This window comes from Panthera leo, chromosome B4 (genome assembly GCF_018350215.1).
Source record: "Panthera leo isolate Ple1 chromosome B4, P.leo_Ple1_pat1.1, whole genome shotgun sequence".
Lineage (NCBI taxonomy): Eukaryota > Metazoa > Chordata > Mammalia > Carnivora > Felidae > Panthera > Panthera leo.
Window position 1 is genome coordinate 64,756,538 of NC_056685.1, and position 14,915 is coordinate 64,771,452.

General features: G+C 45.1%; 1 protein-coding gene across 3 annotated transcripts in view; it reads right to left on the reverse strand.

Moving 5' to 3' along the window:
• PKP2 (plakophilin 2) overlaps window positions 1-14,915 on the reverse strand; it is a 261,095-nt gene that overhangs the window by 36,960 nt on the left and 209,220 nt on the right. For all 3 annotated transcript variants that reach the window (XM_042946240.1, XM_042946241.1, XM_042946239.1), the window contains one exon: window positions 2,797-2,974. In XM_042946240.1, coding sequence (XP_042802174.1) covers window positions 2,797-2,974 — 178 coding nt within the window. The remainder of the gene's footprint in view (window positions 1-2,796; window positions 2,975-14,915) is intronic.

Consider the following 14,915-nt stretch of genomic DNA (forward strand, 5'->3'; position numbering starts at 1 on the left):
TCACTTGTACTTCTGATACCATGGCATCAGAATCACCAGGAGGGCTTGTCAAAACGAGATTGCTGGGCCCCACCCTGAGAGTTTCTGATTCATAAGGTCTGGGTGGGACCCAGGTGATGCAGATGCTAATGCTCCAGGGGCCCACTGCTCTAATAAATACATTTCACTGTAGCTGTGTTCTAGTGCTTTTACTCATCTGCATTCCCTACTACGTTAAAAATCCCCAAAAGATTTTCTTATTCATCTTTGTAAAATTCTCAGTAGCTAACATAATTCTTACACAAAACTGGTATTTGATATGCATTACTGTGTGATTAACTTTGGAGATTAAACATTTTACCATGATAAATTCTCTCAGTTACCATCTAGATTCCCTCAAAAATGAACTGTAACTAGAGAAAATAACAAAAGGCAGAATATGTCCTGACCTCTCATGGGCTGTCTAATTTTGATTACATCTTCTGATTTCTTTTAATCCTTGCACATAAAGAACAATGATTATTTTCAAATACAAGAAAGCTTGAGATGCATGATTTTAAAGAAGTTAAAACTAGCATTTTTCTTTCTCCTGCATGTGTTTCTATTTTCTCTTGATTTAGCTGGCATCTGACAGCCCAAAGGAGAAAACAACTCAAGCATTTTTTCATCCCACTATTTAGAAATGCGGCTCAAACTAACTTCTTTAGTGGCTGTTCTTATGGTAAAACATTCTGTTCCTTTAGGCTTTGTTGTCTTACAGCTATTTAAAAACACCTAGGAATAAATTTGACCAACTAGGTAAAAGACCTGTATACTAACAATGATAAGACATTGATTAAAAACAAACTGAAGACACAAATAAATGAAAAGATATACCATACTCAGGAATTGGTAGAATTAACATTGTTAAAATGTCCATTCTACCCAAGGCGATCTACAAATTCAATGCAATTCCTAGCAAATTTTCAATGGCATTTTTCACAGAAATAGAACAAACAATTCTACAAATTGTATGGAATCACATAAGATCCCAAACAGCCAAAGAAATCTTGAGAAGGAAGAACAAAGCTGGAGGCATCGCACTCCCTGATTTCAAACTATGTTACAAAGCTGTATTAATCAAAATAGCATGTGGTACTGGCATAAAAAAAGACACATAAGTCATTGGAACAGAATAAAGAGTCCAAAAATAAACTTGAGCATATACAGTCAATTCATTTGCAACAAAGAAGTCAAGAATACTTGGGGAAAGTGGTGAAAGGAGAAAGGAAAGAGAAAAGGAAAGATAGATTCAGAAGAACTGAAGAGACATTTTTCTAAAGAAGACAGAGATGGCCAATAGGCACATGAAAAAATGCTCGTTACTAATCACCAAGGAAATGCAAATCAAAATGACATATCACCTCACACCTATTAGAATAGCTATCATCAAAAAGATAAGAAATAACAAGTGTTGGTGAGGATATGGAGAAGAGGCAAACCTTGTGCTGTGCCTGTGGAATGTAAGTTGGCACAACCAATACGGAAAACATTATGGAGGTTCCTCAAAAAATTAAACACAGAGCTACCATATGATCTAGCAATTTCACTTCTGAGTATTTATCCAAAGAAAATGAAAACACTAACTTGAAAAGACATATGCACTCCCATGTTCACTGAAGCATTATTCATAATAGCCAAGAAATGGAAACAATCTGAGTATCTACTGACAAATGAACGGATAAGAAAATCTGGTATATATACACGTGGAATATTATTCAGCAACAATAAAGAATGAAATATCTCCCCTGGCAACATCATGGATGGACTGTGAGAGCCTTATGCTAAGTGAAATAAGTCAGAGAAAGATAAATACTGTATGATCTCACTTATAAATGGAATCTAAAAGAAACAAAACAAAAACAAAAACGAAGCTCATAGGGGCTGGCTCAGTCAGAACATCTTGGGGTTGTAAGTTCAAGCCCCATGTTGGGCATAGAGATTACTTTTAAAACAAAACAAATAAGCTGATACAGAGTACAGATTGGTGGGGTTTCCAGAGGCGGGGGGGGGGGGGGGGGGGGGGAGGGGTGCAAAGTGGGTATATGTGGAAAAGTTACAAACTTCCAGTTATAAAATAAGTAAGTCTAAAGAAAACCATAATGGAAATAAATTTTCATATGCCATAAATAAATAAACAAACATATAAATAGGTCAGTCAGTCCTAGAGATGTAACATACAGCATGGCAACTATAGTTAATAATACTACATATTTGAAAGTTGCTAAGAGAAAAAAATCATAAAAGTTCTCATCACAAGGAAAAAGAATTTTGTGACTATGTATGGTGATGAACATTAGACTTATTCTGGTGACCGTCTGTAAAATATACAAATATCTAATCATTACTTTGTACATCTAAAACAAATACAATTATGCTTTAATAAAATATAACAGAAACACTAGGTTTACAATTATTTTTTTAACCACATCATTAAGTTAGATTTTAATGAATTAAAAATAGCATGGAGCCTGCCTTAAACCCTGGGAGATAGGGAAGGCCAGTCTGCACTTCTGGGTATTCAGGTTAGATCTCTGTTTTATTGGAACTGACATCCTCGCTCTTGTGAACTAATGTGGGTAGCTTCTGGAATCAAACATGCCTAGAAACAACATTCTGTTCTTACTTTACCTCTCTCATTGTCTCTACATTGTGCTTCTTATATTTAGAGTGATCTTTATAATTCTTATAGGACCTCTAGGTAGTGGGGTAGAGTTTTAGAAAATCTGGATGTAGTATATAAGGTACACAGAGGAAAGACCTGTAGAGTGGCATTACCTTAAGCATCCTGTGACGTTGTAAAATATATCAAAATCGAGCAAACCGTTTGCTTTGGGGTAGTCTCCTTCTGGCCAACCAGAGAAGGGGATGATGATATTCTCAGTCAGGATGAGCAAGGCTTCTGTTATCATGAGATTCTTGAGTTTGTCATTAGATGACAAATTCCACAGCAAACCTAGAAAAACAAAGAGTACTATCAAAACAGGGATGGGTCAAATAACTGCTGAAAAGAGGAGTTACAGCCAGCACTCCTAGGGCTGTGGCTAGGTATTGGAGGGGGGTGGGGTGGGAGTGAGAGAGCCCCTTTCCCAACCAAAAGACTTGGTTTAGAGTTCTTTAGATGGCAATGAAACTGATCCATAATCAGCAGGGGTGGGGTGGGGGGAATTATGATATAAAATTATGCAGGTTTAAATTAATCAGGAATGATAATGGAAGCTAGAAATCCTTAAACATTTATTGCCATTTCTCTTAAATGATCCTACCGTTAAGCTGACCTCACATACATAATAAATTCTGGTCTCACCAACATGAAGGCCTGAAATGACCCTACTGCAATAAAGACTTCAATGTTTTTATTGTTATTTATTTAATTTTGTAAAAAAAAATTTATTTTTTTTTTAAGTTATCCCTACAACCTACGTGGGGCTTGAAATGCACAACCATGAGATCAAGAATTGAATACTCTACCGACAGAGCCAGACAGGAGTATCCCAAGATTTCAATGTTTTTTTGTTGTTGTTGTTTTTAAATGTTTATTTATTTTTGCAGGAGAGACAGAGCATGAGCAGGGGAGGGGCAGAGAGAGAGGGAGACACAGAATCTGAAATGGGCTCAAGGCTCTGAGCCGTCATCCCAGAGCCTGATGTGGGGCCTGAACTCACAAACCGCAAGATCATGACCTGAGCCAAAGTCAGATGCTTACCCAAATGAGCCACCAAGGCGCCCCAAGACGTCAATGTTTTTAAGGTTTACTTATTTTGAGAGAGAGAGAGAGAGAGACAGAGCAAGAGAGCAGGGGAGGGGCAGGAAGAGAGGGAGAGAGAGAATACCAAGCATGTTCTGTGTGTCAGCGCAGAGCCTGATGCGGGGCTCCAACTCACAAACCACGAGGTCAGGACCCGAGCCAAAATAAAGAGTTGGATGCTTAATAGACTGAGCCACCCAGGTGCCCCAAGACCTCAATGTTTTTAAAGGGTCATATAAAGGGAATGTCTCTCTCTGCCTCCTGCTCCCCACTACCTGAAACTTCCACCTGATATTTGCCTCCCAGTAACAAACAGCACGGATGGCCTACAGAGCCTTTGCTTATACCCATGCCTATCACCAGTAGGCTGATCAACATCGCCAATTAATATTTATTAAATCCTACCCAATGACAGACTTTATGTCCTCCTGGAATTTACACTGGCTACCTCATGTATTTCTCATATTATAGTTCGGTAGTGAAGGAGATACAAGAGTATTTTTAACCTATCTACCAACATGTATGGCCTAAACAGTGGTCTAAGGCTGGTACTGAAAGGGCGGGCCTACGCCGGCCGACTCCATCTTGTTCTGTGTTCTCCACCTTGAGTGACTATGTCCCCGACATGACCCCTTTTCCGGGAAATTCACAGAAACCTCAGACTGCGCCTCCTCCCCTTGAGTAACCTCCCGCTCACCCGTTCAAACTTTCTGATCAAAACACGCCCAGCGACCTGCGTAACAGGACTCCGACCCTTCCCCAACCAATCGGCTGAGGCCACGACCCTTCCCCAGCCAATCGGCTGAGGCCACAGCCATTACCTCACCAACTGCCCCTAGACCCCTATAAAACCTTTGTGCTTTTGAAACTCGCTCTCTCCCTGGTATCTCACCGCTGCGTCGGTGCAGGTAGGGGATTGAGCTCGAGCTAGCTCGAATAAAGGTTCTTTTGCTTTTGCATCGGACTCGGCTCCCTAGTGGTCTTTGGGGATCACGAATTCTGGGCATAACATTTGGGGGCTCGTCCGGGATCCCCAAGACCCCCGAGGGACCCCCGACCCGGAGAGCCTGACTGGCCACGGTTAGTGTCTGTCTGTTTGTTCTGTCTTTTCTGTGTGAGCTCACTTCTGGAGTTCTGGTAGTGCCCGACGCGGTCTAAGTGGACGCACTGGAGGACCACGGGCCGGGAGTTTCGGAAGACGTTCCGATTCTCCCTTCTGGAGGGACGTGGAATCCCCTCAAAGGTCTGAGACGAGGCGGGTCGCTCCCGCTGGTCGGCGTGAGGCCGTCGTCTTTGGAGGGACGTGGAATCCCCTCATCGGTTTTGGAGGGACGTGGAATCCCCTCAAATGTCTAAGCTAGCTTTCAGTTTTGCTTCCATGGAGTTGGAAGATTTTCTAGGGGCCCTCTGTTTGTCTGTTTTTGTGTTTCTCTGTTTTGTTCTGTGGACTTACTGGACGGACGTTATGGGACAGACTCAGACTACTCCTCTAAGTATTATGATTGATCACTTTAAGGATGTGAGGGGAAGAGCTAACAACCTCAGTGTGGAAGTCCGAAAGGGTCGGTGGCAGTTTTTTTGTTCTAGCGAGTGGCCAACTTTCAATGTCGGATGGCCACCAGAGGGGACCTTCGACCTCCCTACCATCCACCGAGTCAGGAGTATCATCTCTCAGCCTAAGACGGGCCATCTTGATCAGCTCCCTTACATTATCACTTGGCAGGACCTTGTAGAAGACCCACCCTCTTGTCTTAAGCCCTTCCTAGCCCCGCTCCCTCCGGAGCCAAAACCCATTCTTGCTTTGCAGGGGACAAAGAAGAAGAAAAGTCTTATCCAGCCTTCAGCACCCCTCTACCCTGTCTTACAGTGGGGTACTGAAGAAGAATTAATTTTTCCTCCCTCGTATAACCCCTCTAGGATGCCGGAAGAACACCATCCTCCCCCTCCGGGGGAGGCAGACGCTGTTCCGAGAGCGGGAGGCGGAAACGCTCCAGTGGGAAGCCCGCCCTTCACCAGACAAAGGGCTCAGAGGGAGCAATCCGCCTCCGCCGCCGACTCCACTATTCTGCCCCTGCGAGCCACCGGACCCCCAGACGCGGAGGGGAACCAGCCCCATCACTATTGGCCTTTCGCCACTAGTGACCTCTACAATTGGAAAGCTCAGAATCCTAAGTTTTCCGAGAAACCGGCAGGGCTTATTGATTTATTAGACTCTGTTCTTTTTACCCATCAGCCCACGTGGGACGATTGCCAGCAGCTTTTGCAGGTCCTGTTCACGACTGAAGAAAGAGAAAGAATCGTCAACGAGGCCCGAAAACTAGTTCCGGGCACAGACGGGAATCCCACCACCAACCAGGCTCAGATAGATGCCTCCTTCCCCTTAACTCGGCCCCAGTGGGATTTCAACACGGCAGAAGGTAAGGAGAGGCTCCGGGTCTACCGCCAGACTCTAATGGGGGGTCTCCGAATGGCTGCTAGAAAGCCAACCAATTTGGCCAAGGTAGGAAATGTACAACAGGGAAAAGATGAATCTCCGGCTGCCTTTTTAGAACGGATCATGGAGGCATTCCGTACCTATACCCCCATGGATCCAGAGGCTCTGGAAAGCAAGGCAGCTGTTATCATGGCCTTTGTAAACCAATCGGCCATAGACATTAGGAGAAAATTACAGAAAATAGATAGACTAGGAGAAAAAAAAGTCTGCAGGACTTACTGGTGGTAGCCGAAAAGGTATATAATAACCGGGAGCTTCCTGAGGACAAGCAGGCTCGCGCCATGGCGGCTGCCAGCAGTAAGCAGACTCGAGACCTGGCGAGAATACTACTAGCTACCACTGCTGACTCCCCTGAGGAACGAGACCGCCGTCTCTGGCAGCTGGCAGACGACGCAAGAAAAGGTAAAAGAACCACCAAGGGGGGGAAGCAGAGGCTGCAGAAGGATCAGTGCGCATACTGCAAGGAGATAGGGCATTGGGCCCGAGATTGTCTGAAAAGGGCCGGCGGGAAAGGAAGCAAGACTGATCGAGTAAAAGTCCTAGAGCTAGATGAACTAAGTGATTAGGGGAGTCGGGGTTCGGACCCTCTCCCCGAACCCAGGGTAACTCTTAAAGTGGAGGGGACCCCTGTTGACTTCCTTGTCGACACCGGAGCACAACATTCGGTCCTCCGCACCCCACAAGGAAAACTAGCCAGCAAGAAGTCCTGGGTACAAGGGGCAACTGGTATGAGCCAGTATTCATGGACTACCCGAAGAACAGTAGATTTGGGAACGGGCCGGGTATCCCACTCCTTTATGGTAATACCAGAATGCCCCTACCCGCTGTTAGGACGGGACTTACTGACCAAGATTGGAGCTCAGATAACTTTCAGACAAGGGGGGCCTCAGGTCACCGATGGCAAGGGCCACCCCATCCAGGTCCTGACCATGAAACTGGAGGATGAATACCTCCTCCACCAGGAGGCGCTCCCGAGAGAGGATAATATAGACAGATGGCTACAAGAATTCCCCTCGGTTTGGGCAGAGACTGGGGGGGGGATGGGACTAGCCGCTCATAGGACCCCAGTCCTGGTAGAGCTCAAGCCAGGAGAGAGTCCGGTAAGGATCAAACAATACCCCATGTCACAGGAGGCCCGGAAGGGGATCCAGCCACACATCCGGAGACTACGAAGCCTAGGGGTACTAGTTCCTTGCCAGTCTGCCTGGAACACCCCCTTACTGCCGGTCAAAAAGCCTCACACAAATGACTACCGACCGGTACAAGACCTCCGGGAAGTAAATAAGAGGGTCGCGGACATACACCCAACTGTTCCCAACCCATATACTCTCTTGAGCTCCTTGGCGCCCTCCAGGGTCTGGTATACTGTACTAGATTTAAAGGACGCCTTCTTCAGTCTGCCGCTGGCACCCCAGAGCCAACCCTTGTTCGCCTTCGAGTGGCATGATCCGGAGGAGGGCTACAGTGGGCAACTCACCTGGACACGGCTACCTCAGGGATTCAAAAATTCACCCACCATCTTCGACGAGGCACTACACGAGGACCTGGGTGAGTACAGAAGGGAGCACCCTGGCCTCACCCTCCTACAGTACGTAGATGACATCCTGATTGCTGCCGACACGGCCAAAGACTGTGAGCGAGGGACCCAGGACCTGCTGGCTACCCTGGGGGCCTTAGGGTACCGGGCATCCACGAAGAAGGCTCAGATATGCAGGGAGAGGGTAAGTTACCTGGGATATATCCTAGAGGGCGGACAGCGGCGGTTATCAGATGCCAGAAAAGAAACTGTCCTAAAGATCCCTACTCCCACCTCCCGAAGAGAAGTGAGGGAATTCCTAGGATCAGCCGGCTACTGCCGCCTCTGGGTTCCAGGTTTTGCTGAGATCGCCAGGCCCCTATATGAAGCTACCAAAGAGGGGAAAACATTTAAATGGACTGAAAAAGAAGAAATTGCCTTTAATCAGTTAAAAAAGGCCCTCCTAAGTGCCCCAGCCCTGGGCCTACCAGACATTATGAAACCCTTCCACCTCTTTGTAGACGAACATAAGGGAATAGCAAAAGGGGTTCTAACTCAAGCCTTAGGCCCCTGGAACCGCCCAGTGGCTTACCTGTCTAAGAAACTAGACCCAGTGGCTGCCGGCTGGCCGCCATGCCTAAGAATTATTGCGGCGACAGCACTCCTAGTCAAGGATGCAGACAAACTGACCCTAGGACAGGAGATCTGGATCACAACCCCACACGCCATTGAAGGGGTCCTGAAACAGCCTCCTGATAGATGGATGAGCAATACACGTGTGACTCATTACCAGAGCCTCCTACTCAACCCTCCACGAGTGCGGTTCCACCCCAGTGCAGCCCTCAATCCTGCAACCCTGCTGCCCGACCCTGACCTAGGTGCTCCACTACATGACTGTGCGGGAATCCTGGAACAAGTACATGGATTCCGGATGGACCTGACCGACCAGCCCCTCCCCGATGCCGAGGCTACTTGGTTCACTGATGGCAGCAGCTTTGTGCGAGATGGACACAGGTATGCGGGTGCAGCGGTGGTCACCGAAACGGACACCGTATGGGCGGAGGCTCTACCCTCCGGAACATCAGCCCAGCGAGCGGAGCTCATAGCCCTCACCAAGGCGCTGATGCTGGGAGCTGGAAAACGGCTTAACATCTACGCAGACAGCCGTTATGCATTTGCCACAGCTCATATTCATGGGGCAATTTATCAGGAGAGGGGGTTACTGACGGCAGAAGGACGGACTATAAAAAATAAGCAGGAGATACTTAACCTGCTTACGGCCTTATGGCTTCCTGCCAAGCTAGCCATTATCCACTGCCAAGGGCACCAAAAAGCTGATAACCCAGTAGCTAGAGGTAATCGAAAGGCTGACCAGGCAGCCAAGGCAGTAGCCCTTACTCCAGTCCCCACCATGACCATACAACTACCAGACCCGGGAGACCCAGTTTTACCAGACCAGCCCAAATACTCCCAGGAGGAGTTACAGCGGATCAAGAAACTCCCCATGGCCCAGGAGATAAAGGGATGGTGGTATACACCTAACAAGGAGCTCGTGCTGCCAGACCGGCTCGGAGTCTCAATATTAGAGCACATGCATCGGTCTACTCACATGGGGGCCCAAAAATTAAAAGACTTAATCCGACATGCCGGAATCAAGATTCACCAACAGGACACCAAAATAGAGCAAGTTGTATCTGCCTGCAAGACCTGCCAACTCACCAACGCGAAAGCCACATCAAATAAAAAAGGAACCAGGCTCAGAGGCACCAGACCGGGAGCCCAATGGGAAGTCGACTTCACTGAAGTCAAACCAGGAAAGTATGGTTATAAATATCTTTTAGTATTTACAGACACCTTCTCTGGCTGGGTGGAGGCATACCCAACCAAGCATGAAACGGCTCAGACGGTGGCTAAGAAGCTACTAGAAGACATCTTACCCAGGTATGGTTTTCCTGCCATGGTAGGATCAGACAATGGACCAGCTTTTATCTCTCAGGTAACACAGGCAGTAGCCAAGGCGGTGGGGGCAAACTGGAAATTACATTGTGCTTATAGGCCCCAGAGCTCAGGACAGGTAGAAAGAATGAATAGAACCCTAAAAGAGACCCTTACCAAATTAACCATGGAGACTGGCGGGGACTGGGTGACTCTCCTACCGTACGCCCTTTACCGGGTTAGAAACACTCCTTACACTCTGGGTTTTACTCCCTACGAGATCATGTTTGGCAGGCCACCCCCTGTTATTCCCAGCCTTCGAGCTGAACTTCTTGCAGAGTTTAAAGATCAAGAACTTTTTCTTTCCTTGAGAGGGCTCCAGAGGGCGCACGAGGACATTTGGCCGCGCCTCCGTGCCATCTACGAGGCTGGCCAGACCCTGACACCTCATCAGTACAAGCCGGGAGACTGGGTCTATGTCAAGAGGCACCACCGAGAGACTCTCGAGCCGCGCTGGAAGGGACCCTACATTGTAGTGCTGACAACCCCCACCGCTCTCAAAGTAGACGGCATCGCGACCTGGGTCCATCACACCCACGTTCGGCCAGCGGACCCCTCCTCGATCCGGAAGGACTTCGTCACGCGATGGGCCATCAGTCGGGACCAACACAACCCGCTCAAGCTCAAGCTCAAGCTACAGCACATTCGACCCACCTAATATTGGTAACTCTGTTAACTCTGCTTGTCATTGCTCATGCTACCGGGAGTCCCCACACCCCCCAAAACATCACCTGGCAGATCATAGATACCAGCTCAGGGACAATACTTAATTAGACCTCCCAGAGCCACCCCAGGGACACATGCTTCCCAGAACTTGGCGTAAACTTCTAAACTCTGTTCCCCTTGTCACCATAAATGCAGCCGGACCCATGATTGGGTCCGTAAGTTACATGACAAGGGGGGAATGAAAGGGCGGGCCTACGCCGGCCGACTCCATCTTGTTCTGTGTTCTCCACCTTGAGTGACTATGTCCCCGACATGACCCCTTTTCCGGGAAATTCACAGAAAACTCAGACTGCGCCTCCTCCCCTTGAGTAACCTCCCGCTCACCCGTTCAAACTTTCTGATCAAAACACGCCCAGCGACCTGCGTAACAGGACTCCGACCCTTCCCCAACCAATCGGCTGAGGCCACGACCCTTCCCCAGCCAATCGGCTGAGGCCACAGCCATTACCTCACCAACTGCCCCTAGACCCCTATAAAACCTTTGTGCTTTTGAAACTCGCTCTCTCCCTGGTATCTCACCGCTGCGTCGGTGCAGGTAGGGGATTGAGCTCGAGCTAGCTCGAATAAAGGTTCTTTTGCTTTTGCATCGGACTCGGCTCCCTAGTGGTCTTTGGGGATCACGAATTCTGGGCATAACAGTACCACATTTACTTATTTAACTTTCCCTTTCTTCTTGAAACTTCTTCCCTTAACCCACCATTAAAGAAAAAGGCCATACAAGCCAACTCAGAAAGAAATTAAGATAATAGAATACTGTACTTTCCAGGGCATTTGTGAGACAGAGCCTGAGGCTGGGTAGTCAGAGAGGATACAAAGTGGCACATCCATTTAGGATTGGTTTTTCTTACAAATTTGGCATTCAAATACTTCTGATTCAGGGGAAGGAGGGCACACCTCCTGCTTGCTATTCCAGTGACTCCCAGCAGGTGTCAAGTTGCATTGCCTTCTTTCATACCTCAGCAAATGACTAACTCCCTGGCATCCAGGAAGGCAGAGAGAGGAGGTAGAAAGAGATGGGAATCTTCATTTTCTTCCCTACTCACTCCGCCATTGCCCAGTCAGTAATTCTCACTTTTAAAATGTACTCTTTCATCTGCAAATGAGAGAGAGGAAGCACAGGTATACAGGACAGTCTACCATATGAAACAAGGAAAGGTGCTTTTGGTTTTTTTGGCTGAATTACGTGGTGATATCACCTCCCCTGATTTAATGACTGAAATAATTGTACAGGTAAAGGTTGATAATTATTCAACCATAGTTCTATTTGGACCACCATTTAGAACACTCTAGGCCAGATGTAGCCTTTTGACCTTAATCAGTTTTACTTAATCAGTTTCTGAAACAACAATTTCTGAAACCAAACTTCCACTGCAGCCTACACAGAGCTACAGTCAGATGGGGCGACACTGGATCTAGTGTTTTCCGAGGGCTAGCATTCTGGCTCAGGAGGAGGTCCTTTCCTGGTCAAACTAGCATTGGGGACTAGTCAGGAGCAGTAGCAGTGTCCCTGGGCCACAGATTTTGCAACACAATGACTTCATTCCTCCCACTTCATCTTGAGGGGCTCTGGATGGGGGAGTGACAGAATAAAATTCCAAGGGTTGTTGAAAAAAATTTAGAGGCAGGTCTAAGGTGGAGTTGTGGTTTCTAAGCTACTAAAGAAAGTTAAAAAGAAAAGAGAGAGAGAGAGAAAAAAAAGCTTCCTGCTTTAAATAAGCAAACAAATTAATAGTCCCTGCCTGCCAGAGGCTTAAAAATGTGAAGCATGATGCCATTTCCTCTTTTAAAAAAGGACCACACAGGGCACTCAAAGGAAAAGTATAACTTACAATAAAAACCAGAAGAGGATTAATCTGAACAAAGGGAGTGGAATTTTCCTCCAACAGTCAACGTCCTTTATAACTTGGTATCCAGTATTATTTCTATAAAAGTATCTGGTTTGGGAGTTTTAGTATAATTTTTAAATTTTTAATGTAGGGTATTATATAGAAATGTCATGCCTGCCAAATTTTTGTATGGTACAAAGCTAGGAAGGAACTTTGCACTAGAGATTCAGGATTAAACAGTTATACATTCTCCCAACATGTACATACAACATCAATAAATGACCAATTACAAATTGGGAAAATACAAATGACAATATGAGACAAGGGGTTAATATCCTTAATATATAGAGTTCTTAAATATCATTAAAAATTCAATTGCTAGTAGAAAAATTAACCCAAGCTAAAGAATATTAGAATCTAATACACATAGGAATACATTTTCTCTAGTAACTAAACAAATGTAAATTTAATAGCTAGGTATCATTTTTTGTGACTATATGAAGGCAAAACCAGAACTAATGAGTGGAAATTCTAGGGAAGGAGATTCTGGCTCAGTGAAAATATAAACTTCTAAGAGAGCTTTGAAGGAAACAGAAAGATCTGCTGTAAGATCCAGCTCTATCGCTAAGACTGCTAAAAATGAGCTCCTCCTTTATCAAAATAATGACAAGCGGTTTTTATCCCAAAGCTAGAGTGTTAGACTAGACTAGCAGTTTCCAAATAAACCGAGCGGCATATCAGAATGACATATTCTTGGGCCACATTCCAAATTTATTAGCCAGAATCTCAGAATGGATTTTAGTAATTTGTATTTTAAAAATGATTCTTGGGGCCTTTGGCTGACCCATTAGGTAGAACATGCAATTCCTGATCTCAGGGTTGTGCACTCGAGCCCCACACTGAGCATAGAGAGGGCTTGAAAAAAAAATGATTCCCATTTCTCGCATTGGGTAATGAATGGACTAAAGGACCCTTAATACATATTCATTTTAATGACTAGATTCTAGATGACCCGATACAACATTAGGGTTTAGGTTTTCATTGGTCTCACCTTTAACTTCCAGTCAATTTATTCATAGTGCCTAAATTTCTATTATTAAGTTCTTTGTTGCAGGTGATAAGCCTGTAATTTTCTATCTCTAAGCTCTCATTCTAGCCAAAAAGAAAGAAATGGATTCTGGTAAGGGATATACTTTGAATAATTAGCAATTATAAAAGAGATAAGAATAACTGCGTTCTCCAGAAATGTATTGCCAACTGTGGTTTTTGCAAAAAACAGCTAATTTTAGTAGAAGGATCTTATAAGATATTAAAATCTGTGTTTTATTAATATTGCCTTCTAGGAATAGAAATAGAGTTATTTAACAAACTCTGCATGACAATGAGGTAGCAAAAATTACATATATTATGATTAAATGAATCCCTATTATCAGTACAGAAGGAGAAGAGGAGCAGGAGGAGGAAGACTGGTTCATTTTAATCTTATTTTTCAAAGTGATCACAGACCAGGAGGAATTTTTTTTTTTAAATAATTTCCCTTGCATGGATATACTTCTTTCACCTAAGTTTTGTAAGCCTTCCCTGAAATATCACACTATTGCAAAGGCCATTTAGTCTAAGTTATATACAAACCCAAGATAACTTGTTGCACGTTACAAGTGCAGAATAAAATAATATACAATTATTTTTAAAAGGTGCATAATGAATATCTTATAGCAAAATGTTTTTGTTACTTTATTAAAATATAGCAAGCCAATGAAATATTTCCAAAAAACATGCAGAGGTCAATATGCATTTTTAACAAATTTTATTGCCAATCATCCTGACTCTTCCTTATGCAACATGAAAAGAGGCACAAGAATCTCCTGCTTCATTCTTACCAAGTCAGAGTCCTACTCACTCCTGCAAATGCTCATTACTCAGTGACCTTGGAGATGAGCCTCTGAGACCAGTATGTACTGTTCTCATTTCAATTAAAGTACACTAACAGGCTCACTTGGTAAGAGAGGGGGAACAATCTCATAGAGGGAACGTCTTTGATCCTTAAGTCTTTTCATCTGAAAAGGGAAGAGCTTCCCTCCTAGGCTGGTACTGAAAATGCCAGGAAGGTCAGTGAGTTGACGTTCTCTCTCAGCAGAACAAAGCGCTGATGCCTTTTTTATGCATATATAGAAATCGGATGGTTAATTTTTTTTATAGCTTGGCCAGGAAAATCAGGGTCTTATCTGAAAACAAACCTGATCCTTTTATTTCTCTTAATTGAGATATTCCCAGGTCATGAATCTCTTTTTTTATATTCAATCAGCCACAGATGTTGAACAACTTAGAGGAGTAGCAAAGTTGTTATTGCGGTAAACACACAGGCATGAAATAAGTGGCATCCTAATATTAAAGGATGCAAAAGTAGTTCAGAGATGCCCCTTCTTTCAAAACCCCACTGGGGGGGATGAAGTATGGAAGGATGGCATCTGAAAATCCTTCAGAGGAAAAGACAGCTATTGAAGGGTGAGGAGGGTTCACCAGGTGGTCAAGGTGTGGAAAAGGATTTTAGTCCAAGACAACAGCAGAGACAAAGATACCAAGACAGAAAAG